The sequence below is a fragment of the Typopeltis vanoorti genome, chromosome 2, assembly GCF_054136105.1.
Source record: "Typopeltis vanoorti isolate ZY-2024b chromosome 2, IOZ_Tvanoo_1.0, whole genome shotgun sequence".
Taxonomy (NCBI): Eukaryota; Metazoa; Arthropoda; class Arachnida; order Uropygi; family Thelyphonidae; genus Typopeltis; species Typopeltis vanoorti.
In genome coordinates this window covers 108,852,391-108,879,800 of record NC_143550.1, presented here as the reverse complement: position 1 = coordinate 108,879,800, position 27,410 = coordinate 108,852,391, and the positions used below count along the sequence as shown (strand labels likewise).

The window sequence follows — 27,410 nt, the reverse complement described above, 5'->3', positions numbered from 1 at the left end:
TCTCTGCTTGTCAACGTATTCTTCAGCAACCAAGTGATTTGATGAGCTGTTTTGGTCACTTTTGCAATGTGTCCCCTAAATTTCAATTCCTTATCTACCAACACTCCTAAATCTCGTGCCTCATCAATTTCCTGGAGCAGGGTTCCACCAATGCAGTAAACTGCCGCCAATCTTTTCACCCCAAAATGCATAACCTTACATTTTGCCACATTAAACTGACATCCATTCTCCTTAGCCCAGACCTCCAATCTATCCAAATCATCCTGCAAAATTTTGACGTCATCTGCATTCACTATTGCCCTACCCAACTTCGCATCATCCGCAAACAAATGAACTGTTCCTCTCAGATCATTTCCTATATCATTTATGAACAAATTAAAGCAGTGGTCCAAGAACAGATCCTTGTGGCACACCACTAGTCACAGGCCGTCTTGTGGACTCTACTCCCGAGTAAACCACTCTCTGATATCTCTCCGTCAACCACCCTCCTATCCATCTCACCAACCCTATGTCCATTCCCATATGCTGCAATTTACTGATTAGGATTCCATGTGGTATCCTGTCAAAGGCCTTGGCAAGGTCCAGTAGAATCACCGTAAACCCATTACCCTTATCCAGTTCAGCCGTCACTGTGTTATAATACGTGAGCAAGTTACTGAGGCATGACCTACCCTTCACAAAACCATGCTGTCCCCGATACAGTATCCCATTTTCTTCTATATATATATATATAATATATATATATATATATTATATATTATATATTATATTATATATATTATATATATATATATATAAACTGAAGTTAAGTTTGAATTGTCGTTATAGTCCGGTCTATAGTTCTACTGTTGTGTAACTGACTCCGAGCGTATGCGTTCAAGCGTACGTCAGTATCTAATGGCAGAACTATGCGAGTCAGGTAGACTATAACTGAGGTTGCTGTTGATGTGAGAAAGATCTGGGACAATATCTTTGGATTCAACTATACGCCATTACGTTTGATGTTGCGTTCCAATCTACTACGTGTTGGCGGCCTTCATCGTTTATATATATATATATATATATATTAAATATATTTTTTAAACGAATTGAATGACATAAACCGAGAAAAAAGGAAAAAGGTTTAATACGACTAGTTTCGGCTTTTTACAGCCTTCTTCAGGTGTTTTTATACAAAAAGAAACATTAAACATTGAAGATAAAAACTGTAAAAACTGTGAACAGCACAGGAAAGTCACTATACATATTTAACGTGAAAACGTTGTAATTAACTTATTCAATGCTGTTCCTTCGTTGTCCACATTGTTGGGTGAGTACGTACGTATAGCATCTCGCGAGCGCCAGTATTTGATCATTTTAGAATAACAGTCTGGGAGGTTGTAGCTTAAATTATTATTTAAATGTACAGGGTTGAGGATGATTTCTCTAGATTCTACAGTTTTTCTCTCCAAATCATCATGGCAACTGAAAATGTTGTTAGATCTGTCCGAAAGGATTGTATGACTATGGTTTCATCATCAGAATTGGCCGAAAAAAGGATATGGCTGGATAAAGCACTGGCACGTGTTCTCTTGTAAGCGATGTCCCTCCTGTGCTCCTCCATACGCAATTCAATAGACTTGTCCGTCTGGCCAAAGTAAGGAATGTCGCAGTCACACCATATCTTGTATACACCGGGATATTTTAGGTTGTGATGGCTTTGGACGGCTCACTAGAGAGCGGTTCTTAGGAAGCGGAGTAAATAAAGTTCTAATGTAATATTTTAACATTTACTTTAACATTTTTTAATATAATACTTTAACATTTATATTTGAGAAAAAACAGAATAACAAAAACAACTTTACTTTCAGACTGAACGGTTATTCTAAAAAAATACCATTTTAATTCTCCTAGTCGCCATACTGAACAAATGAATAATGTTAAAGGCAATATATCTATTCCATACATAAGCTCAGTCTCTCAAAAATTAGCCAAGATTCGCAAAAAATATAACATTAGAACTTTATTTGTACCGCTTCCTATGATCCGCTCTCTAGTGAGTCGTTCAAAGCCATCACAACCTAAAATATCCCGGTGTGTACAAGATATGGTGTGACTGCGACATTCCTTACTTTGGCCAGACGGACAAGTCTACTGAATTGCGTATGGAGAAGCACAGGAGGGACATCGCTTACAAGAGAACACGTGCCAGTCCTTTATCCGGCCATATCCTTGAAAACCATAGTTTTCAAGGATATGGAAAACCATAGTTTTCCATATCCTTGAAAACCATAGTCATACAATCCTTTGGGATAGCTCTAACAACATTTTTCCGTTGCCATGACGAATTGGAGAGAAAAATTGTAGAATCTAGAGAAATCATCCTCAACCCTGTACATTTAAATAATAATTTAAGCTACAACCTCCAAGACTGTCATTCTGCTTTGATCAAATACTGGCGCTCGCGAGATGCACTATACGCACGCACTCATACAACAATGTGACCAACGAAGGAACAGCTTTGAATAAGTTAATTACAACATTTTCACGTTAAATATATATAATGCCTTTTCTGTGCTGTTCACAGTTATTATCTTCAATGTTTAATGTTTCTTTTTGTATAAAAACACCTGAAGAAGGCTGTAAAAAGCCAAAACTAGTCGTGTGATACTATTAAACCTTTTTCCTTTTCTCTCGGTTTATGTCATTCAATTCTTTTAGCACACACACACACACACACACACACTCTCTCTCTCTCTCTCTCTCTCCTTGAATACACTCCTTGAAAAGAAGTCAACGGACACCACGTGTAATGGAAGAACAGCCATGGCGACCACCTTAATAAGATGGAGGACTTCTTTTCCCTGCAATGCAGCAATCCTACGGGGCATTTTTCCCACAAGTATACGATAACGATCGATGGGAATTTTGGACCAGTCTTCCTGTAGGCAATTAATCAGGTCCTGAACTGTTGTGGTGTGGACGTTCCTTGACCTCACCCGATGCTCCAGTTCATCCCACAGATATTCAATAGATTTGAGATCAGTGTTCTGTAGAGGCCAGTCAAGTGTGGTGACGTTGTTCTCCACAAACCACGCAGTTATAGCAACAGCCTTATCACACGGTGCATTGTCTTTGCCGTAAGAGCACTGTCGGTGCCAGGTTATTTTGCGCCCTAGGCAAATTTTATAATTTCCCCCCTTATTTCATTAACTAAAATGTTTTTAATTGACATTAAACAAAATAACATTATCTTTCAGGTTAAATTAATAGTTTTTTTTTAATTTTCTTTTTTAATTAATTTGAAAATTCTCTGTTATAATTCATTTACAAAAAAAAGTTATAAAATACCGAAATTTAATATTTTTAAAATGTTAACGTTTTAAAATATTTATCTTAACTGAATTTTAAATAGCGGTAAGTTCAAATCATTTAGGTAAGGAACAAAAAAGAACCAAGAGTTTAATAGTAAAATAGTGTGATGTGTGAGGGATAAGGAAAAATAATTGATACCTAAATCTTATATCACTATTTAATTTTGATATTTTAGTAAAGTATGAATAAAGCATAGCTTGAAGTTTTGCGCCCCTTCATGGCTTGCACCCTAGGCTGTTGCCTAGTTTGCCTAAATGGTAGCGCCGGCCCTGCGTAAGAGATAATGGTCGGTTCCTAGAAGCCCCCACAACGTAGGACGCATTGCATTGTCCAGAATGTTCATATACCTCTCGGAATTCAGTGTTCGTAGCATCAAACCGCCACCTCCGAATTTCATAGCTGGGGGTTTCACTCTGGTAAGAGACGATCACCGGACTTCCGCACACACCCACAACCCATCAATCTGCTCGGTAAAGGGTGCAACGTGATTCGTCATTCCATAACAGTGGGATGTGAAAACTTTCCGAGCTTTCACGTCCCACTGTACACGCTTTTTGCACAACTGAAGACGACGCTACATGTTGGTTCGGATAATGTGCTTGCATATTACGGTCCTACCATAATGGAAACTCATGTTGTGAGCCTCGGTTCTGAATGGTTTTGTGCAGATTCGTGTTCCAGTCGATGCCTGGAACTCTGCATTCAACGTTCCGGGCGAATACTGGTTTTTACATATTACCCTTCGTAGTATCCTATGGCCACGTTTGGTGACTATAGGATACCATGGTCACCAAAGTCACTGATTTTTGTCCTGGGATGGCCCAATTTGCCGAACAGATAGACCTGTAATATGGCATCCTATCAAAACACCTCTTCAGACTCTGTCATTTCCTTTCTTCTTTTAACCAGACACAGTTGCAGTAGCTTGGGAGCATCCTATTCCTCCAATTTATACCGGTTATAAACACGCGACTCGATACATGGCACAATGTACCATGCTCATGGGGTGTCTGTTGACTTCTTTCCAAGCAAATAATTCAAAACATTTTTAGAGTAATATTTAGTTTAATTTAATTTAATTTAATTCATGGAGGTTTTAATAATAATAATAATAATAATAATAATAATAATAATAATAATAATAATAATAATAATAATAATAATAAGAAGAAGAAGAAGAAGAAGAAGAAGAAGAATTCTAAAGTCAACTCTGGTCGATGAAGATTTTTCTTTGTTTGTTTGTTTGTTCATAAATTCTGTTTTCAGCGGCCAAACGATTCAAAATGATAATAATAATAATAGCTCCTTGGTTTGATGATATTTAAGGAATTTTAGCATTTAGGATTACTAATAAATTTATCGAGATGTTTCGAGTGTACTATTTTAATAGCAAAATGAAGAAAATCGACATTATATCTACATTAGATAAAATGGCTGAAAGTTCAATGATTAATGTCGCTATGCAAGAATTGGAAATGAACTTTTTACTTAACTTTCAGTTAATCATCTGGATTGAAATATTAAATATTATTTATTGATTGATATTATATAGAGAAACGAATTTTGAAAAGTCTGTTTTCTCCAGGTTATCGACTTTAATTCCATGAACAGTGATCAATCTTTCCGTCTCCATGCCGTCCGACTTGTCATACTTTTCTCTCTGTATATGTGGATTAGCTGTAGCATTAATTGTATCTCTCCACGCAAGTGAACCAGATGAATCTGGAGGTAATGGCCTCGATAGATTGCTGACTTCAGAGCCTAGAAAGGGTACTACAAGATTTCCAAGAGTCACAGTTTCTAAACGTACGTATGCTATCATATTAAATTTATATATATATATATATATACAGTATATCAAACGCGTAAGTGGAAATATCAATTTCTGATGTTATTCGGATATTTTTCCAAGAATGTTATTATTTTATATTTTTTATAAACTTAAAGCATCACTTTATAGTTTAAAAATTTCTTAAATTTATCAGTTGTTAATTGTTTCTTTGCTTAATTTCAGTTATTTCTTCTATAACCCCTAAAACAGTCAATAAATCTGGAAATGATTCAAGTTTCGTATATCGTCGTCACCTGGACCAAAAAGGCGGTGAAGCAGACATAAATCAAATTGATAACTCAACTATTAAAGAAACAGTTACAAATGGTACAAAAAGTAGTGAAACCTCTAAAGGCCATGGAATCACTGTTGCATCGTGGAGGTGGGATTACGTACACACCCCTTTCATTTATACCGCATTTATCATCATTGCAGCACTTTGTAAAATAGGTGAGCTAACCAAACAGTGTTATATCTTTCAAGTAATTTTCTTTAGTATTTAAATAACACAGAATAAGGATTAACCATTGTATTCCGTTGGATTTTGGTTTCGAACGTCTGCAGGGTAAAGTCCACACTTTACCCTATTGCGCAGGCGTAAATCAGGATAATTCAGGACATGGTTTGCAAATTGGAACCTCTTTCACTTAATTGTTAATGTGCTCAGGGAAGTTTTATTTTACTCATTTCGAAGGTAATAAATACAACTGCCGGACGATTACTCGTATTTTGTTTTATTTTTATTTTTAATGGAAACTCCATTCGTGAAAGGCCTAGAACATTATACACAAAAATATTTCAGTAAATATTTACGAAATATTTACTGAAATATTTTGCAAAATATGCATATATAATAAAGATAACGCACTAAGTGCGTGATGTGCACTTTATTCAAGTTGTAATATGAAATCTGGAACTATTGTCAATAACTTTCATGATATCAATATATGGTTTACTTAAGGGGAGGGGAAAATCCAAGACTAAACATTGGTATCTTCTTATTTAGCTTGATCAGAAAGCAAAAAAAAAAAGAAGAAAAAAAATATATCCAGGGCCAGGGGTGGCTTGAGCATAGGCACTGCTGAACTACAGCACCTCCATTTTTTCTCGATATATAAATATATTTATTTATATTTGTTTATAATATTTAATTTTTATTATCAACAATCCTATACAATTCTCTTATTTTGTATAAAAATAATAAAAATCCATCTTGTAGCACTTAGGAGGGTCAAGGACGCTAGCAGCACTGTGTTTATTACAGTGTCATATTGCTACGCGCTCAAGCATATACATCATAGTGAGATGCGAGCTATTAGCGCAATGCGACACTGTCCGTGGCGCAGTTCCACTGTTGTTTATGTGCAGTTTGCGCCAGTAGTAGAGTGTTCGTAGTGCTTATCGTATTTACTCTGTTTCTGGCTGGCCGAGTGGTTAGCATATCCGCTCTCCAGCCGAAAGGCTGCGGGCTCGAATCCTGCTTTGGGCATGACTGTTTGTGTTTGTCTCTGGAAAAACTAGTGGTGGTGGTGGTCGGCGGTAGATGGCGTTGGTGTAGTTGCAGTCTGTTGGTGGATTGAGGTGGTAGAGCAGGTGCTCTCCCTCGATGAGCCTATGGACTCCTTGGAGGTGTCTAATAATATTATTAGTTTAAATATTTGGACATTACAATTAAAGGATTTTAACTGTAATGTCCAAAAATTGTAAATCTATTCCTTTAATTACAATTAAAGGAATGGATTTTATTTTTAAGTAATTTTGAATTATGCTAAACTGTATAATTTTATCGATAATAAACAATATTTTTTTATGAAACAAAACAAGAAGAATATATTTTATTTTTAAGTAATTTTGAATTATACCAAACTGTAGAATTTCATCGATAATAAACAATATTTTTTTCATGTTTAATTTTTTTTTTTTAATTTTTACCATAATTTTGATATTTTATCAAAACACGTGTACACTGTACTCACAGTGTGTATGTATATTTCGAAAATTGCAGCACCCCACGATTTCAAGCCAGGAGTCGCCACTGCCTAGGGCTGACCCCAGGAATTTTGTCGCTCCATGCAATATCATATTTTGTCGCCCTTTCCTCCTAAAAAACTACTCTAATGATCTCTTAAAAGCCCTGATGTTAAGCTAGGCTTCAACATGTCTGATCATAAATTCTAAATAGTAGCATTAACTAATGAAAATTCATAAGCTAATGAAAAGCGATCATAAAATATAATTTTAAGAAAGAGAGAAACAATTAATCCTTTAACGGAGGAATTTTCTTCTGAAAATGTGCATCTGCATGTGTAAGTAAAATCAAGCGATGACGGATATACTCGTCAAACGCAGTAAATGCAATTTTGCCACCCCTCCAAAACTTGCAGTCCTGTGCAAATGCATGTGTTACACCGTCGGTAGAGTCGGCCCTGAGTATACCATCTAAACATTGGATGTTGTTAACTGCTTTATGTACCTTCTGACCTTCCCCCCCCCCCCCCCATCTCTGCAGAATGTTGGGATTTGAGAGTCACCGAATTCTATAAACTACAGCATCCATATATACCGTACTGTATATGACCAGCTTTTGGTTGGTTATATACTTTTAGCAACCAAATACTCTTGACACTCTCTGTTCAATCTTTACAAAGTCAGGAATATTACAACTCATTTGAGGATATTAGTGAGATGTGAGGTTTATTATGTGAATGTTGCAGTCAGTCTCCCTCCCTCTGTGTGTGTGTGTGTGCGCGCGTATCTACATTTGTATTGTCTGTTTTGCAACCATCTTTTTTTTTTTTTTTAAAAAGAAGTTTAAAAAAAAAACGAATAATTAAGTTAGTGGAGTAGAGTAGCTTGCTTTAAAGTAGACTCTACCAGTAGTTCTCAACCTTTTCCCACTTGTGTACCTCTTTTAAACCCATTTCTATAAATTATACCCCTTGTTTTTAAAATAGCTGTTTTTAAATACTGACACTTTTGTCCAGTGCCTATCTTAATGTAAAATAGTGGAAATTACTTGTTTTTCCGCCATAACTGATTATTTTTCATGAACCCCTGAATGTCCCAGCATGTAAATGCGCGTATACCGCCCCCCCCCCCCCCTCGGTGTACGCGTACCACCTGTTGGGAACCGACGAAGTAAAGAAATGTTTTCAATTTTCTTTTCCAGCTTAACTGGAGATGCAGTGAAATGTGAGATCATTAAATCATTGAATATCATTCCCATGTTTAGTGTAATTTCTGTAAGCGTTCCCTAAAAATATTTTGGCTTAGTATAGACGAGATGGAAATTATTTGTAAGCCCGACTTTTGAAATCGCTTAGAGGAAAATGTGGAGAATGCAGTTAGTTTCGTATGTTAGAAGTAAATATAACTATAAGACTTGCCATTCCCTTTTTTTTTTTTTTTTTTTTTTTTAACAGGGGATAAGAGTATGCATTTAGAAGTAACTAGAAGTCCACTTAGTTCTGTAAATTTTACAAGGGCATAAGGCTATGCATTTAGAAGTAGCTGCAATTAGTAAATGTGCAGTTAGTTCCGTATTCTTTTGCAAGGGGGCATGGGTAGAAATTTGGAAGTAATTTGCAATTAGATGATTATGCATTTTCATCTGAATGCTTATACCTATCCTCTTGTGAAAAACGGAACAAATTGCATGATCCACATTTTCCGTGAAGCTGACAGAAAATTTCAACCTCTGTGTGCTTGCTAAAGGATTTCATCGTCAGTCAACACCTAAAAGAGTGTAGTTGTAAAAGTACGGAAATTATGTGTCTTTTTTTTTTTATTTACTTTATTCACACATTCTGATTTTTCACTGATCAGAAAACATCAAGAATTTATGATGTTACCGTCAATTTTGGAAGGAGCCATGCTCATTAATATAAGGAAAACGCGCTGTTCGTATTTTGCTTGAGCTAATATCATCACTGTGTTGGAAGTAGTGATATGTTGATTTAAGTGTCAATATATTTACTGGAGTGTTTGTTTTTTAGTGTTTGGAATAGTAATGTTTGAATCTTTAGCATGTAGGTTGGGTTATTGTTTGCCCAAATTTTTTGGTCACTCTTGGTGCTAGCTTTTCTAGTATTGCATTTGTGGTATATCTATGGTGGGTTTTGCCGCAAAGGCATGCCATGCGGATTTCAGTGAATGAAAATGTTGGGTTAGCTTTTTAAGGGCCACAGTAGCTTGGTAGTTCTTACCACCAGTGTCTGGTCCTGTTCATGGTCTTGCTTCTTTAGTCTCGTTTCTGTTGATATTTTCTTTCTGTAAGCGGTTTTATAGCTAAATATTACCAAGCTGTACATGTTAGTTTTGGTTCCTTTGTTTTTTTACATGGGTAGTATTATTTGTTTCAGCTTGTTCGATTTTTTTGTGTTGCTGTTTCTGTTTTTTTCGAGCTTGCTATTCTTTCATTGCATTTATAGTTTTCGGTGATGCATTTTTCAGGGAATGTTCATTTGACATTTGAATTTTTATTCATTACTGAGTTATTGGTGGCAAATAGTAGCAATATACTGACATTAAGAAAAACCAATTAAAGTGCTAGTGATTGTAATGGCAGTGGAGTGGAAGATAAAAATGAAACATAAAAGGATGAAACTGAATGTCTAAAGCAATGATTGACTGATGTGAATGAGAAGGAGGAAGTTAGTGATATGAAGGAAATGTCAAAGGATGATCATGTAGCATTCTGTGGGAAGAGGAATTCAACCAGAAGTGTGGTGAATATTAGAGTGGACGTTGAGACAATTAACCAATGCTTTGCATGAAAGGAATGAACAGACATAGTGGCACTTTGAGGCACAGGTGAGTTAGAGAGTGAAAAAAAGGAATGTGGAAGGAGATTTGAATAAGTTGTTACAGGAGGTAAAGGATAAGTGTCGTTGGTAGAGTGGTTAGCATGTTGTCCATATATGATAATAGCAAGTTCAAAGGAGACCAGAGATAATGAATTGCAAAATGGGCGAGTTATGTTAGAAAAGGTGTTTAGTTTGTGAATTTGAAGGGAAGTTGGAATGGGTTAAGATTGATGGATTGCATTTGAATGAGTCTGGTGGTGGACATTTGTACTATGTTGTTTGATGTTGGAAGTTGCACAGAGTTCAGATAAAGGTAGTGTAGCTAAAGATCAGAGAGAGAGAGAGAGGAGATTAATAAGTTATGAAAAGCTAGGAGGAAGATGAATACAAGGATGAAGAAGTGACCATGGCAGAGCAGAGTGATGGAATCATTAAGATAGGGATGAAAGGGTAATGACCAGGAGGTTCGGTTGCTGAGGACAAAGAAAAATGCACCGCCAAATTACCCTGATGAGTACTGAACAAGTAAATGTTATAGATTACTTAAATTATATAAAATCTTAATTGGCAGTGGAGAAAACTCATGAGAAGAATGAAGAAGAATTTATTGAGCTGTTGAGTGACAACTTTCTTAAGCATCATGGGAAATAAGCAACTCAAGAATGAAGAGTGTTAGATTTCACTGTAGTGTCAGAAGGTGTGTCCCTTCAGAATGTGATTGTTTTACCACCAGTTAGTGGTAACGATCATTCCATACTGACCTGGAAAGTAGCCAACTATATGGATGTTCTGATCACAACAGGTTATGTGCTGAACTACAAATCTGAAAATTATGACAAACTCGGGAGAATACTATCTTTGGTTCCATGGTACCAATTGTTAAATGGGAAGGATATTAGCAGTACATGAGAAGCTTTGAAAAGATGCTTAAATGATGCCAGTATCTGAATGGGTCTGTATAGTTCAAAGAACAAAGAGAATTGTTGTGAAATGGATGTGCATTCTGATTAAATGAGATCTAAAAGAAGAAAATGATGTGGAAGGAATATCATTAAAATAGAGAGTGAGAGGAGGTATGAAATAAATGATGCTCAAACCAGTAAACTTATGAGTATTGTACAGAAAGTTATGCTGGAGTATGAAGAGCTATTAGCTGCTAAAGGCAACTGACAAGAATTTTGTTATGTTGTAAGTAAAAGAAAGAATGAATCCAGAAGAATAACTTTACTGAATTCACAATTCTACCCTAGTATCAGAAGCAGATGAGCTAATTTAAATAATGAGTGCTCCTTCACAAAAATCTATCAACCTGGTGTATGTAACATAATGCACAATGCTACCACCACTACATTGGATTAAGAGACAAAAGTGCATGAAAAGGACATTCTAGAGTTGCATAAACTGGATAAGAATTCAGAGTTGGGGCAGATGGTAATATCAGCATGTGCTAAAGGAATGTTCAACTGAACTGGCTAGGGCCTTTGGCATGTTAGTATAATTTCAGTCTTAGTTCAGAAAAGATCCCACAGAAAATAAAAGAATGGATGATAATCTATTGCATGAGGGTTGTGCAAAAATTGATGTCTAACTATCAACCTATCATTATCTCTGGAGAAATTGTAAAACTTTTAGAGATGTCTCTAAAATGAGCCACATATTGAAATGGGTGGATAAAGAAAATATGCCTTGCAAGGAACAGCATGGGTTTAGTAAAAGGAGTTTATTTCTGAGCAATTTGCTCATATTTTATAATAATGTTATGTCCGAGTTGGATAAAGAGAATGGATACACTGTGACATTATTTGACCGGGCTAAGGCATTTGATTGGATATCACATGAAAGGCCTATTACATAAACTAGAGTATATGGGATTGGAATATAAGCTCTTGGTTTCAATAAGTGGATGCCTGAGAGATGGGTATCAGAAAGTGGTATATGGGAGATGTGAACCTACCAGATTGAAGGTGACCAGTGGCGTGCCCTCAGTGATCAATCCTTGGACCATTGTTTAATTATACGTTAATGATGTTGGAAAGGGGCTGACAGAAGATCTTCAGTTGTTTGCTGATGATGATGCAAAGATAGGAACGGCAACCAAAGATGCTGCTTGTGATGTGCAGCATTTACAGTGTGATTTGAAAAGACTGAAGTGTGGGCAAACAATAATAGTTATTAATTTAGTGTTAGTAAGTGGAAAGTTATGCACCTTGGTGTGATGTAGTATCCAGCAGCATATTGGTGGGATTATGCTTGGAGTAACTGATGAGGCTAGAGATCTTGCAGTTATGCCAAATAGAAAGTTGAAGTTCAAAGGTCACATAACAAAAATTGCAGCTACAACGCAGAGGATATCTGCGATGTTGTAACAAACACTGACATGTAAGGATGTAATTTTGCCACTTTACAAGGCCTTGATATGACTGCACCCAGTGCCGTAGCTAGAGCTTTTTCTGCCCGGGGAAGTCCCCGAGTTTGTCACCCCTCTCAATACACACCAAAAATACTACAAAAAGTCAAAACGATGTATAGGGAAATAAATTAAAACACTATGTTTATTTCTGAAGTAAAACTTTAATTCCAACATTCTAAAATGTTATTTTTCTTGCTTTTCCGTTAGCAAAATCGTCGATGATATTGTTGAAGTCTATTTCATCATTCAGTTGCTGTTCTGTAGACAGTATAGCAAGATTTCTTACATGCAAAGTGCTGCCTGGGGTGGGCCACCCCTCCGCCTGCCCCCTAGCTACGCCCCTGACTGCACCTGAACTACTGTGAGGAGATTTGGTTTCCTGGGTTCCAAAAGGATAAAGAAGCTGTGGAAAGGCTGCAAAGAAAAGTTATGAGTGATATTGGGATTATGGAATGTAGATTACAAGGACAGATTCTGAGTATGTGGACTACAGACACTGGTAGATAGAAGAAAGAGGGGTGATATGATAGAGAGCTATACAATTTTTAGAGTTCTTCATAGGATGTTGGTTGATAAAATTTTTTATTATATGGAAGGTGGGGGAGAGGACAAGAGGGCATTCATGGAAGTTAACTTTGTGCAGTTGAGAAAAGATAACAGGTAGATTTTTTTTTTTCTCATAGAACAATCAGTGAGCAGAACAGTTTGCATTTTTTGAAGTAATGAATATATCTAGTGTGAATGAGTTTAAAAGAAAGCAACAGCTGTTGCTTTGGGTAATGTATGGCCTCCCTCAAATGTGATTGGAAAGAAGATATAATGTAAATTTCCCCACCTTAATAGTGTATGAGAAGTGAGAATAAATTGGTTGAATTTCTGAGTAATGACTATCTTAAGGAGCATGTGATGGAAGTAACATAAGATTTTAAGTAGCTGACTTTGATGATATCCTCAGGATGCACTCACAAATGAAGTATCTTACCACTGGTTGGCAAAAGTTATCATGAGATACCAGTTTCAGAGGTGTTCAAATAGAAAAATGTTATTTTCAAGAAGGGATATATGTGGAATAAAATGGAATAAAAATTTCCATCAAGGTATTCAACTTTCTCCTACTGTGAACTTAAACACACTCTTTTTTGCCAATGACCAAATAATAATTACAAATTCTGAAGATAACTTACAGAAAGCTATTTTATATCTAAATGAGATAGCCAAAGATTATGGTATGATAATATCAACAGAAAAATCAAAAACTATGGCTTTTAAAGGACAAGATCCAGTAAGAACTAAAATAGTAATAGATAACAAGATCTTAGAACAGGTGAATTCATTTAACTACCTAGGATGTACGATCACATATGAAAATGAAAAAGATATAAATGTAAAAATTGCAAAATATTTAAAAATAACAGGTGTAATTAACTCTATATTTAAACCAAACCTAGTTCAAAAACAAACCAGACTAAAAGTATACAATACTTTAGCCCTACCAGTCTTAATGTATGTATGGAAGCGAAATCTGGACAATAAAACAGAAAGACAAACAAAGATTAATGACAGCTGTAATGAAGTTTATGAGAAAAACTGCAAAGTATACTCTTTGATCACAAAAGAAACGAAGAAATTATGAAAGAATTAAACCAAGAATCAGTAATAGAAAAAATTAAAAAATATAAACATAAATAGATGGAGCATGTTCAAAGAATGAAAATAGAAAGATTACCAAAACAAGCCTTAAAGTATTATTATTATTATTATATAACACCTCCAGGGAGTCCAAAGACTCATCGAGGGAGGGTACCTGCTCTACAACTCTCCGTCTCCACCACTCCACCAGCTGCAACTACCTTCATCATCTACACCAACGCCATCTACCACCACTAGTATTTTCGCAAACAAACATCCATGCCTACGGCGGGATTCGAACCCGCAACCTTTTGGCTGGAGAGAGGATACGCTAACCACTCGGCCAACCAGGCTGGCGATTTAAGTGATTTAATTTATTATGTGATTTAATCACATATACAGCAGATAATGAAAATGATGTCTCATTAGACATGAACCACATCAGAAACTACGAAGAGTTTGCATCCATTGATAATAGTCTTCAATACTAGCATAAAAATAAAAAATTTGAGAAGGAAATTGCTGCAAAACATCCATTAAAAAACCACAAAAGTGATGAGGATGATATTCTTGAACTTGAACGAGTGTCTACCCAGGATACTAGAAAATTTCTTACTGGATTACAACTATATCATGCAGGAAGGCAATGTTATTATCTGCACTAAATAAATTGGATGGGAAATATCAAAGACTGGAACTTTTTGTCTTATGAAGAATATAAGAGAGAAGCACAAAACTAAATGCTGGAAGCTCATGGTATTCAACCTCCTGGAAGGAGAAGACACCTGACAAGACAAGAAGAAATACCTGCACTGATTTTATTTATGGTCATTTAAAAAAAAAAAAGGCCACACACGATCAGTTCCAACAACATCATTAACTGCTAATGATATTATTTTTATGGCAAATGTTTTACTTTAATTAAAACCAGTTGTTTATCTATAAGTTATTAATTTTGCTACCCAATAAATGAAAAACTTGTCCAAACTTGTATTTTGTTTATGCACATACACCTTTTTTGAACTCTTGATGTGCAACTTCATTTAATAGGGGGCACCTGCTTAATTGGGCCAAATTATGCTAATTCCAGTTGTGGCCCAATTAACTGGAATCCACTGTATATAGTTATGCACTATTCCTTTCCAGCTAAAATGTAGTGGTAAACAATAATTGATGCTTCCTAAAATATATATAAAACAATTATTTTACATTTATTTTTTATATTAAACTAAAATTTGAGATAGTTGAAATCACTATTTGAGATATTTAAAATAAAAATATCAGTTATTTATAAATTTTATCCTCTGTAAAGTGATGATATCAGAGAAGTAGGTCTCATTAGCTGATAAAAACATATGCTAAGTTACATAAAGTAGCGAATAAATTTATATCTTATAAATAAATTAATTGATAGCTCAGTGGATGTGGCGTTTGCACACCATCGCGCTAGGCCGCACGAAGGAAGTCTTGGTTTCGAGTCTAGTCGGCGACTAGAGGAAATTTTTCTAAGCCTTTTTTCGACCGGTTCCCGAGTTAGTCGATCTCTGGCACGGGCAAGCAGGTTTTTCGTCCTGTAAACTCAAGAAAATCGACCGTAGAACCCACATTATTTCAGACATTAAATATATTGTGTTAGGGTTAGGCACCACGAGATGGCGGCACATTTGAGCCGTCTCTCTTCACTGCGCACCGCTTAATTAGTGATAGCCTTGGGCCATCTGTCTCTGATTGGGTACCAGTGGAGATTGAACTGCCCACTCAGTCTCCAAAAGTTAGATAGGGCTAAATGGCCTCGCCTACTCCCGTATATACGGGAATAAAAAGGCGTTAGCTGATTTTTTTTTTTTTAATTGATAACATTGTTTTTATACCACCTATGATGGAAAATAAGTAAGCCTAAAGAACTGTGTTTTCAAACAGTTGCTTTCTTATTGTAATATGTGTTAGATAGTAATAATGAATATTAAAAATATACAATTTTTTTTTTGTTTATTAAGTATTTAGAAATGAAAACATTAATTTATTTAGTTAATTTTTAATATAACTAAAGAGCAAAGCATCCATGCTCAATAACTGATGTAGTTAAAACTCTGATGTTGTCAAATTAAACAATCTAGAAAAACAATCTGTGATAGAATTTTTAAAAGTAGTATACCAGCCATCAATAAATACAAATATCATAACTGACCACTGCAATTAGATTCTCTACTCTCATATGCTTACACATATCTGATGCTGGAATGTATCATACTTTTACTGTTTTATATGGCATAAGAAATATAAATTATATTTCATTAATATATTTCACATATTTAAAATGCTCTGCAAATAAGATGTATTTTATTTGGAGAGTTCAGAAACTCAACTCAGCTCTCTTTTACATTTTACATAACATAAAAGAGTTGAGCAAGAGTATGATCCGGTCATACTTTTGACAAACAACAGATAACACATTAATTGTATATCAGCATTATTCATAGTATCAAAAATACGCCCCATTTTTTTTTTAAGCAACTGAAATAATTACATTAAAGTAATTTTTGTAACCTAATGATAGTTTTAATGAGACTAGAATCTATGTATCTTTGATATTAGATAAAGCCAATGTCAGTAATAATTTCTGAAGTATAGACAGGATAAAATAATTTACTGCAATGGTAAATAATTTCAAAACCTAAATTTACATTTAGGTTTTGAAATTATTTAGGTACATACCTAAATGTTTGTATCTTATATATATATATATATATATATATATATATATATGATAAAGTGACATCCTAATAATGTGAATGAATGTGTTTTCTTAATAGATTCCAACTAACTCAAAAGAAAAGTCTGACTTCAAAGCATTATGCATGAAGGCCTTGATCCAGTTTTGGATAGTAATTTATGTATTTAGATTCTGAATCTAATTCTCAGTTAATATTTGGTTTGCATTTAAATGTTTTTTTTTTTTTATTATTTTTTTATTAACTGTTTCAAAACAATCCCCAGAAAGTTATGCAGCATATATTACATTTTAAATTTGTATCTCTAAAATTGTTTAATATGGAATTAAATGAATACTGAGGAGTACTTTTCTATAATAATTACAATATAACTTTTGCAAGAAACTAAGTCAGATCTTATTAGTTAAGAAAATAATATTTTGCTGGCATTTCAAAATAAATAAAATAATTAATTTATACTATAGTTCTATGATCTTAAATTCTTTCATCCTTATTAGTAATGACTCACAAAAACATCTTTATAATACATTGTTATTCTTTGATCTAACAGATGTAACTACCTGTTATAACTAGATAACAGGAATTCTCAGAGTAGTAGAAATGTATATAATGTGGAACTTCAGGTCTGACAAAGATCCACGTTATACTATACAGATTAATTACACAACCATATTAAAAGCCTTTTAAAAGTATTTTTGCCTACTAGTATCATTTCTAGAGCACATTTTTAATTGTAGTGCTGTTTAATATATTAGGAGCACAGGTCAAACCTTGGAGCATATCAATTACATTGTATATTTGAAAATGAAGATTAACATAGTGATCACCTGAAGCTGCAATAAACAGTTTACTAACATAAACGAATATTCCTATATTGAAACGCCAATAATACCAAGGTCATAATAAATACATTATCAGTTCAGTTACATTTATATAAAACTACATCAAGTCTCCTAACATAAAAAAAGTACAAGCCATTAGGAAAAAGAAAACCAGGATGACCTCTTAAACAATGCAATGATGACTTCTAAGGCCGGAACAGGCCATGCTAGGCCTAAATCCTTGATACACATGATGATGATATATGTGGAATTATAAGATGAGTGATTATGAGAAACAACTAGCATCAATACCTTAGGTATGAGTTGTGTGGAAAATAGGTTGACAGAGCATGGAAAGTGATTAGGAAGCACCTTACACAAGCAAATGCCAAGATTTATATGAAATAAATAAAGTAGATGTTGGATGAACAATGAAATTTGGCAGGCAATGTTTGTAATGAAGATGATACAGTTCTTCTTGTATACAAGCTTATATGTTGGTAACACATGACTATTAAATTATTTCAGGAAATTACAATGCAAACTAAATATTAATTAAAAGAAAACTTTAATCAATACTTCCTATATTTTGGCAATGTTACATTGTCCTCTTCATGGGAACATAAAACTATGATATGTGCACACAGGCACTAACAATGAGCAAATGAGGCCAAAGATAGTAACTAACATTGTTCCTAGTCCTAAAGGTCCCCCCCCCCCCCCAGCAGGCTAATCTGTCCTACTATGGCCACATAGGCAGGACAGCTAATATCAGGATATCCAAATATAAATACTACATCCGGTTTCACCAATACAGCCATTTTGGGCTTGCTGACCTTGCTCTGGATACCCACCACAGAATACGTTGGAAGAAAGCCACTTTACTACATCGCTGCAAATATAAATAGGAAAGATTGTTAATGGAATCAGCCTCAGCTCTAAAAAACTTCTCAAACCTCAACAAATTTGGGTTCATGAGACTGCCCCAAATTTGGGAAGCTTGCATCATGAGAACATCAGCCCAACAGCCAAGACAACCCGATTTAGCCCACTAGAGGGCACCTTTTGGACTCTAGGAACAACATTAGTTACTCTCTTTGGCCTCATTTGCTCGTTGTTAGTGCCTGCGTGCTCATATAGTATTATGTTCCCATGAAGATGGTAATGTAACATTGCTGAAATATAGGAAGTATTGATTAAAAATTTCTTTTAATTATTATTTAGCTTATTTAAGTTGAAATTTCCTGAAATAATTTAATACATGATGATACAGAAGAAGTACAAGAGTAGTGATCAGATGCATGAAGAATATATGGAATATAAAATGTAGTCTTTAAAGTCAACATGCATGATAAAGAAGTACACTATGAGAGGGGATTATCCAGGGAATTCTTCTACTACGTGTCAACTAAGAGGAAGGATAATTATTCATCTCACATTTCAGTAACTTAATAGTGGGCATGACAAGATGTTTATTTAACAAAAACTTTATCAGTATATATCATACTGGTGATGTCAATGATACTTCACAACATCTGGAAGGGAAGCAAATAATTAGATTTCGAGGAGGTCTGACTTGAGAGAGCAATTTGAGTCTCAGGGGAGAGTGTTTTCCTGCATGGCCCATGTGGGGCCTTGTCAGTGGATGCTTTTCCCTGGAATGTGAGCAGTTGTGCTCAGTGGTAGGGTGAGCCTATCACTTAGTGGAACCAACGCTGAGTTGGACATTCCTTCGGTCACTCGTTTTAAGTGGTCTGGGGATCACCTAATTTTTAGAAAGACCCTTTACTTAAACATAGGTTGAAACCGGTCTTGGTAGTAACCCTTCCCATAATGCATAGCATTATACATGTCCGCAAGGAGATGTGCTTTGCATTATGGGATACTAAAGCAAGTGATGTGAAGTCAGTCCACCTTTGCCATCAGTTGCCCCAGTCTTCAAGATACTTCAGGTGCAAACTTTGTTTGCTTACACTTGGATAAAAGATTAAATTAAATATAATTTATAGTCTAACCAAGTGAATAAACTTCCAACAATGTATACTTTATGTTCACTTGTAAATATATATATATATGTATTCAATAATTTCAAAATGTTGGAGTTCTACTTTTGCTTTGCAGTCCAAATTCAATTATCCTCTAGAATATGTGTTTTATTTTTTGAAATGCATTATTAATATTTATCTTCTATCATTTGTTAGGTTTTCATCATGCTGACTTTCTCTCATCAATTATTCCTGAGTCATGGTAAGTGAATTAACAAATTAATGCACATATATATATATATATATATTACGGAGTCCCGGGACTCCCCATGGGAAGCAACTCTACCCTATACAACACTGCACAATTTATCATCTTCACACAGCTTACTGTCTATGTGTACACTATTAAATTTGGATTAGCTGGTTTTGTTTTGTTTTGTTTTTGGATTATGGGTCCATGCCTCATGTTGGGTATAATGCTTGTTGATGGATTGTTGGCCAAATGAAGAGTCTCTGCTCTCTAATTGAGATTATGAGATTGAATCCCAATTTGATATGGACATTTCTGAATGTGTTTAGGTATAAATGATTTTATTGTATGTTATGATACCACTGCCACTCTGCTTATTTGGAGGCTTGAAGTAGCTTGAAAAAAAAGTTCCATATTAGAGTAGGATTCTTGGTTATTTGACCCTGAACTTAATTACCTTTCTAAATGTGTTATATGTTATAAACCTTTCATGGGCAGAAGTGACATAAAAGATGAAATAAATACCAAAACAATTTCTTGTAAGTACACATATTCACAAATATTTACTTTCTATATCTCATGTTAAAGATACCAAGCAATTTTATAAGCTAGGTTTTAATTCTTTTTTCCTAAGTAAGCAAACAGACAAGAAAGTCAAGTTTGCACCTGCACGTAGTGCAAGTCCGAGGCAACTCATGGTAAAGGGGGAGTAAGCTCCGATCACTTTCCTTAGTATTTTCCCCTAATGCAAAGCACATCCCCTTGCGGAGATGTATGATGCTATGCATTAAAGGTAAAGGCCACTACCCAGACCGGTTTCGACCTTTATTGAGGTCTAATCAGTGGGAGCCAGACCATAAAAATGCCAAGGTTGAAGAAATACAGAGCTTATAAATTTTACCTAAACAAGTTGCTTTGACCTTATTAAATAAAAATCTCCAGATGAGAGTAAGATGTAGAAAGTTTTTTAATTTGGTATACCATGTTAAAGGTACCAAGCAATTTTATAAGCTAGGTTTTAATCCTCGGACTTGCACTACGCGCAGGTGCAAACTTGACTTACTTGTCTGTTTGCTTCCTTGGGAAAAAAGGATTAAAACCTAGCTTATAAAATTGCTTAGTATCTTTAACAAAGTATACCCAAGTTAAAAAACGTTCTACATCTTACTCTCATCTGGAGATTTTTATTTAATAAGGTCAAAGCACCTTGTGGCAACTTGTTTAGGTAAAATTTATAAGCTCTGCATTACTTCACCCTTGGCATTTTTATGGTCTGGCTCCCACTGATGAGACCTCAATAAAGGTCGAAACTGGTCTGGGTAGTGGTCCTTACCTTCAATTCATAGCATCATACATCTCCGCAAGTGGATGTGCTTTGCATTAAGGGAAAATACTAAGGAAAGTGATCAGAGCTTACTCCACCTTTACCACGAGTTGCCTCGGACTTGCACTATGTGCAGGTGCAAACTTGACTTGTCTGTTTGTTTACTTGGGAAAAAAGGATTAAAACCCAGCTTATAAAATTGCTTGGTATCTTTAACATAGCCCAACTTAAAAAACCTACATCTATTTCTATATCTCATGCAATGGTTTAATGGCAGATAAGGATTAGACACAATAGTATACCCAAGTTAAAAAACCTACATCTATTTCTACATCTCATGCAATGGTTTAATGGTAGATAAGGATTAGACACAATATAATAAAAATGATTCATTCACATTAGATTCCCTTTTTAGAAGCACTAGTATTTTAGTTGTCTTAGTCATTATAAAAGTACAAATTATTAAAGAGGATTAAAACATTGACTTAAAGAAGCTTAATTCTGCAATAATAAATTTAGTTTAATCCTTTAGCCAAGTGTGAGCAAACAAAGTTTGCGCCTGAAAGTATCTTCAGGTGGTACAACACCGGGCAACTCATTGCAAAGGTGGAGCAAGCTAACATCACTCCTATCTCAGTATCTCCCATAATGCAAAACACATCTCCTTGCGGACAGACATGTATAATGTTATGCATTAAGGGAAGGCCACTACCCAGACTAGTTTCGACCTTTATTGAGGTCTCTTCGGTGGGAGACAGACCCAAGTGGAGATACCAGGCAAAAGCATTAGCAAGGTCATCCTTACCTATAGGAGTTGCCAAACGGTGTGCCACCTTTTTATTAAATTACTCTCGATTTAGAGAAAGATGTTGAAAGTTTATTTTTCACTTGGTTAGACTATAATAAATTCAGTTTAATCCTTTATCGAAGTGTGAGCAAACAAAGTTTGCACCTGAAACTATCTTCAGAACTGGGGTAAGGTAGTACAACACTACTGAAGAGACCTCAATAAAGGTCAAAACTAGTCTGGGTAGTGGCCCTTCCTTTAATGCATAACATTATACATGCCTGCAAGGAGATGTGTTTTGCATTATGGGAGATACTGAGATAGGAGTGATGTTAGCTTGCTCCACCTTTGCAACGAGTTGCCAGTGTTGTACCACCTTACCCCAATCCTGAAGATACTTTCAGGTGCAAACTTTGTTTGTTCACACTTGGATAAAAGATTAAACTAAATTTATTATAGTCTAACCAAGTGAAAAATAAACTTTCAACATCTTTTAATTCTGCAATAATGATGAAACTCTGAAGAGGATCCAATGCAAATTGCAGAGCTTGCTAGATAACTGGAGAAGAGGTAATAGGATAATATGATAGAGAAGTTTAAGTTGGTGAGGAGATTTTACCAGACAAACATGGAGGAGTTCAAGGCCGGTCCGAGAGTATCTGATTCCCCTAGTCAAAGAAAATTTAGGTGCCCCTATACATTATCTCTCTCTATATATATTTTGTCATACTCACACAAACATAAGCCCTGAAGTCTTAGCCTAGATTCCCCTAATGATAAAACTGGCCCTGGAGGGGTTATACATGTAGTTGAAGAAGAGAGGAGAAGTAATAGTAGCCATCCCTGAAAGTTGTATGAGAAAGTAATGAGCACGGAAGTGAGAAGTAGATTTTTACATAGGAAATAGTGGATGATTGGGATGTGTTGCTTCAAATGTGAGGAAATATGAAGTCATCAAATGAATTTAAGGTAAAATATCACATACACAAGTTTGTTTTCACCATATCAAACTTGTAGGAATCTCACTGTAAAGAATGTTCTGAAAGTAATGACTATGTGATAGCTCACCACTCAAAAGAAATGTCAGTAAAATAAAAGTTGGTCATTGTGAACCGTTATTGTATTAACATGAATGTAGTCATAAAGGATATTTGAATATTTTGTTTATTTTATTATCAATACTGTTCTTTAAATTTGAATTATTGAAAGTGTTTGTTTTTTGTATGATAGTTTTTTGTCATCATCATCATGACACTAATTACGGGGAATAGACCATATTGGTCTGTTCTGGCCTCATTATCCATCCAGTATCCTTTTTTGAGGTCTACCCTGCCTTCTCTTTCCATTTGGCTTATATTTTAGTATTTGTTAAGGATGTCGGGTGCTGGCCAATTGGTTTACATGTTCAATCCATTTTTGTTTATAATTGTTTCGTTTTTCTTCTGTTGATTTTGTTTTTAGTTCTTTTAAAATGTCTTCGTTCCATTTTTGATCTACTAATGTGTATTTTACAGTTCTTCTCATCAATCTCATTTCACTTGTTTTTATTCTTTGTTCATCTTGTTTGTTTATTGTCCAAATTTCACTGCCATATAATAATGTGGACACTGCTAAAGTATTGTATATTTTCAAGCATGTTTCTTTTTGTACTATATTTGAGTTGAGTGTTCTGTTTATCAAGCCTATAATCTGTAAAAATTTTGAAGTTTTTAATTTTATGTCTTTTTCTCCTTCATATGATATTTCACATCCAAGATAACTGCAAGTATTTATCTGTTCTATTATTTTATTATTAATAACTATTTTGCTTCTAACTGGAGTTTGTCCACAAAATGCCATTGTTGCCAAAAAAATGCCAAAATGAGTTGAGTGCTCTATTTATCAAGCCTATAATCTGTAAAAATTTTGAAGTTTTTAATTTTATGTCTTTTTCTCCTTCATATGATATTTCACATCCAAGATAACTGAAAGTATTTATCTGTTCTATTATTTTATTATTAATAACTATTTTGCTTCTAACTGGAGTTTGTCCACAAAATGCCATTGTTTTAGTTTTTCTATGGAAACTTTCATCCAAACTGTTCTACTATAATGTTTAAATTATATATTGCTCTTTGTAAATTGTCTTTCTTATCTGATATTATTACCTGATCATCTGCAAACAATAGCATATTTATTTTGTTATTCCGAGAAATTTCTATATACCTTGATTGTTTATGGTGTTTAAGCTGTCATTAATGTAAATATTGAAAAGTGTTGGAGACAGAGGGCATCCCTGTCTTACTCCTTGGTTTATAGATTGTTTTTCAGACAACTTTTTATTTATTTTTGTTTTTATTTCATTATCTTTATATATATTCAATATTGCATGTAGTAAAATATTAGGTATATTTATTCTTTGTAATATATCAAACAGTATATATCTTTTTACTTTGTCAAATGCTTTTTCGTAATCTATAACAAAAGATGAGTTTCCAAATTAAATTCTCTTCTTTTTTTCTATAAGTAGTTTTAAACAGAAAGCTGCATCCATTGCAGAGTGTCCTTTTCTAAATCCATTTTGACCTTCTAATAATATTTTTTCACTGTATATTTTTATTTTTTCATTAAGTATTCTGCTATATATTTTGTAGCATGTATTCAATAAACTAATACCGCTGTAGTTAGCAGGTTTTGTTATATCCTCTTTTTTTTAAATATAGGTATTACTATGCTTGTATTCTATTCTATTGGTATTTGTCCATTTGTATATATTTTATTTAAAAATTTTAGTAATCTTTGATGAAATTTTTTTCCAGCAAATTTATACAGTTCGGAGTTTATCCCATCTTCTCCTGCTGATTAGCCATTTTTAATTTTATTTAGGTTGTCCTTTAATTCTTTTATTGTTATCATATCATTTAAGGTATTTTGTAAGGTTCTGGTAAGGTGTAATTATTTTTGATGCCAGTATTATCCGTCCAAAGATCTGTAAAGTAATCCAAGAATTCTTTTACATCTATTTCACAATTTATATTTACAGTTTCTTTTATATCTGCATTCATGTGTTTTAGTATTTTGTACGCTGGGTCTTATTTTGTATATGTCATTTTCTAGATATGATACAAATTTTTCCCAGCTTTCTCTGTGTCTCTTTCTGGTTTCTCTTTTGGCTATTGCTCGTCTTTTTTTATATTCAATTTCATCTTCTTGTTTTTTTCTACTTAACCATCTTTTAAAAGCCAGATTTTTATTTTCAATTATTGTTTTTATTTCATTGTCCCATATATGTAATTTTTTATTTTTATGATATTTTTTGTGTGTTCCTAGACTTTCATATGCTGCTGATGCAATAATTTCTTTTATATTATTCCATTCTTTCTCAATGTCTTCATTTTCTTGTATTTTTTTTCTAAGTAGTTATTAATCCTCTGTTGGAACAAAAGACATAGCTAATTGCAGTATCATATATAGTGGAGTGAACAAATAACTCTTTTTAAAAGTAATCATTTTCTTCTTCTTTTCCTTCTTCAGGAGCATAAGTAAATTTAACAGTTTTACAACTGTTAAATTTTCTTTATTTAATTTTAATCACACTTCTAATATTCTTTCATTCCAGTATGTATAATGAGTTATTTTTGCTTTAATCGATTTATGGATCCAAATCATTACACCAGCTTTTGCATGTATTTGTTTGTCCACTCCACTATATATGATATCGTTGTTAACTGTTTCTTTTGTTCCTTTAAGTTTCTTTTTTTGTTTCTGTAAGAACTGCAATTTCTATATTTTCATATTTAAAATTTTATCTAATTCTTCTTCTTTATGTGCTATGCTTCTATTGTTCCATGTAGCATATTTCATCACGTTTTTCTTTTTCCAAAGTTTCTTAACCTTTTCCAGTTTGCTGTCGTTTCCCATGTTTTCTCCGGTTTGGATTTCATTGTGACTTGAAAGTAATATGTGTCTCCCTATGTCAAGTGACCAGCATGACAATAGGTATCCTAGTGGTGGGGCTGCCACTTAAGACAGCTAGGCTTGCCTTTTTTTTAGTAGATAGTGAAAACTACAGTTTGAGAGGAAAGAGTCACCCCATCGCCCTCGAATTGCTCTAATAGCACTGAGGGGAAGAAGTAAGAGAGAGAGTAGAGGGAAAGAAGAGTAGAAGACCAGTCTCCAGATATGATATACGAAGTGTATATTGTACGAAGTAAGATCAGGTCTAGCTTGGGTATCTCGGGTTTGCCATGCCCGTACTCACCAATATGAGCCCCTGAGAAAATAGTTTTTTGTTACAAAATTATTTGTCTCTGTATTGTATCCAGCTGTATCAGTTGTATTCATCATGGTGGCCACCAGTTCTTATATGTTTCCCAGCCCACCACCATTTGAAGACTACATTATTCATAGCATAGTTGAGGATGCTATAGCTTGCTACCCATGTGGCATGTATACATCCTGTAGCTTAAAGCTGTGGAAGATGAGGAACAGGAATGTTTGTGTGTATATGAAATGTAGACAGTGGAAAGAGCTGGGAGACGTAAATATTTTGATCTCAGGATTCAGCAGCAGAAATAGAGCTCCAGAAATTGATGCATGCCAATTTGTAAATACCAATAGTGTGTCAGAGGGTAGAGAGAATGTGAGATGTACCTATGGATTTGATCTTGGACAGTGTGGCAGAGGGAGATGGTTTATCTGATGGCCATGTTTGTGTGTGTGATTGTCAGTTGAGAGCAGGACATGTGGAGAGAGAAATAGAATTGCTAAGAGAGAGAGAGAGAGAGAGAGAGAGAAGACAGAAGGCATGAAGACTGAGTTGAGGAGGGTCAATGAAGAGATTAGAAGGCTGGAGAGGTTGGCTTGTATGAGGAAAATGAGAGAAGTGCATAAGAAGATGAGGTTGGAAGAGATGGGAAGAGATGAAGTTGGAGAAAGTTGAGATGGTGGCAATAGCAACGAAGCAAGGTGAAAATGTAGAGAAGATGATAGTAATGATTGGTAAGAATGATGTGAGTGATAGCGTGAACCACATAGCGAGAGAGTTGAGATTGATGTTATGAGCAGCAGAAATGTATCAACGGAAATATAGTGAGTGTGTTGCCTTGGTATGTAATGTGGAGTGGTGGGGAAGGGCAGTGATAACGAATGAGATGAAAGCAAGAATGTGTAGGAAGAGAGGTCTAAATATGCAGATTCATGGAGTACATTTGAGGACAGAAGAGAGAGTTGTATGCAAGAGATGGATCACATTTGTACAGAAGAATGCAGGCATTTGGAGAGACTGTTGTTTACTGGCAAGTGAATGTGTTAATGCAAGGAAACTGGAATTGCAAAGGTGGAATGTAGCAGGAAGGCATCATGTGGGGGATAGTGACTTGAGAAATAAGAGGATGTAGACTATATTGTACAGCCAGGTGGAGTATGCAGGGAGTAATAGTGGCTATTCTTATAGTTATTATTACCTTCTGCATATTTCAATGCACTGGTTTTCCATATTCAT

General features: G+C 34.7%; 1 protein-coding gene across 5 annotated transcripts in view; it reads left to right on the top strand.

Moving 5' to 3' along the window:
* The window catches only part of LOC150109321 (Na(+)/H(+) exchanger beta-like), a 489,491-nt gene that overhangs the window by 161,755 nt on the left and 300,326 nt on the right, over positions 1–27,410 (top strand). For 4 of the 5 annotated variants that reach the window (XM_090412496.1, XM_090412499.1, XM_090412495.1 and 1 more), the window contains 3 exons: positions 4,940–5,160; positions 5,369–5,635; positions 19,784–19,829. In XM_090412496.1, coding sequence (XP_090268622.1) covers positions 4,986–5,160; positions 5,369–5,635; positions 19,784–19,829 — 488 coding nt within the window. In that variant the 5' untranslated portion in view covers positions 4,940–4,985. Of the gene's footprint in view, positions 1–4,939; positions 5,161–5,368; positions 5,636–19,783; positions 19,830–27,410 lie in introns of those variants that run through there. The other variant, XM_090412500.1, reaches the window with a different exon arrangement.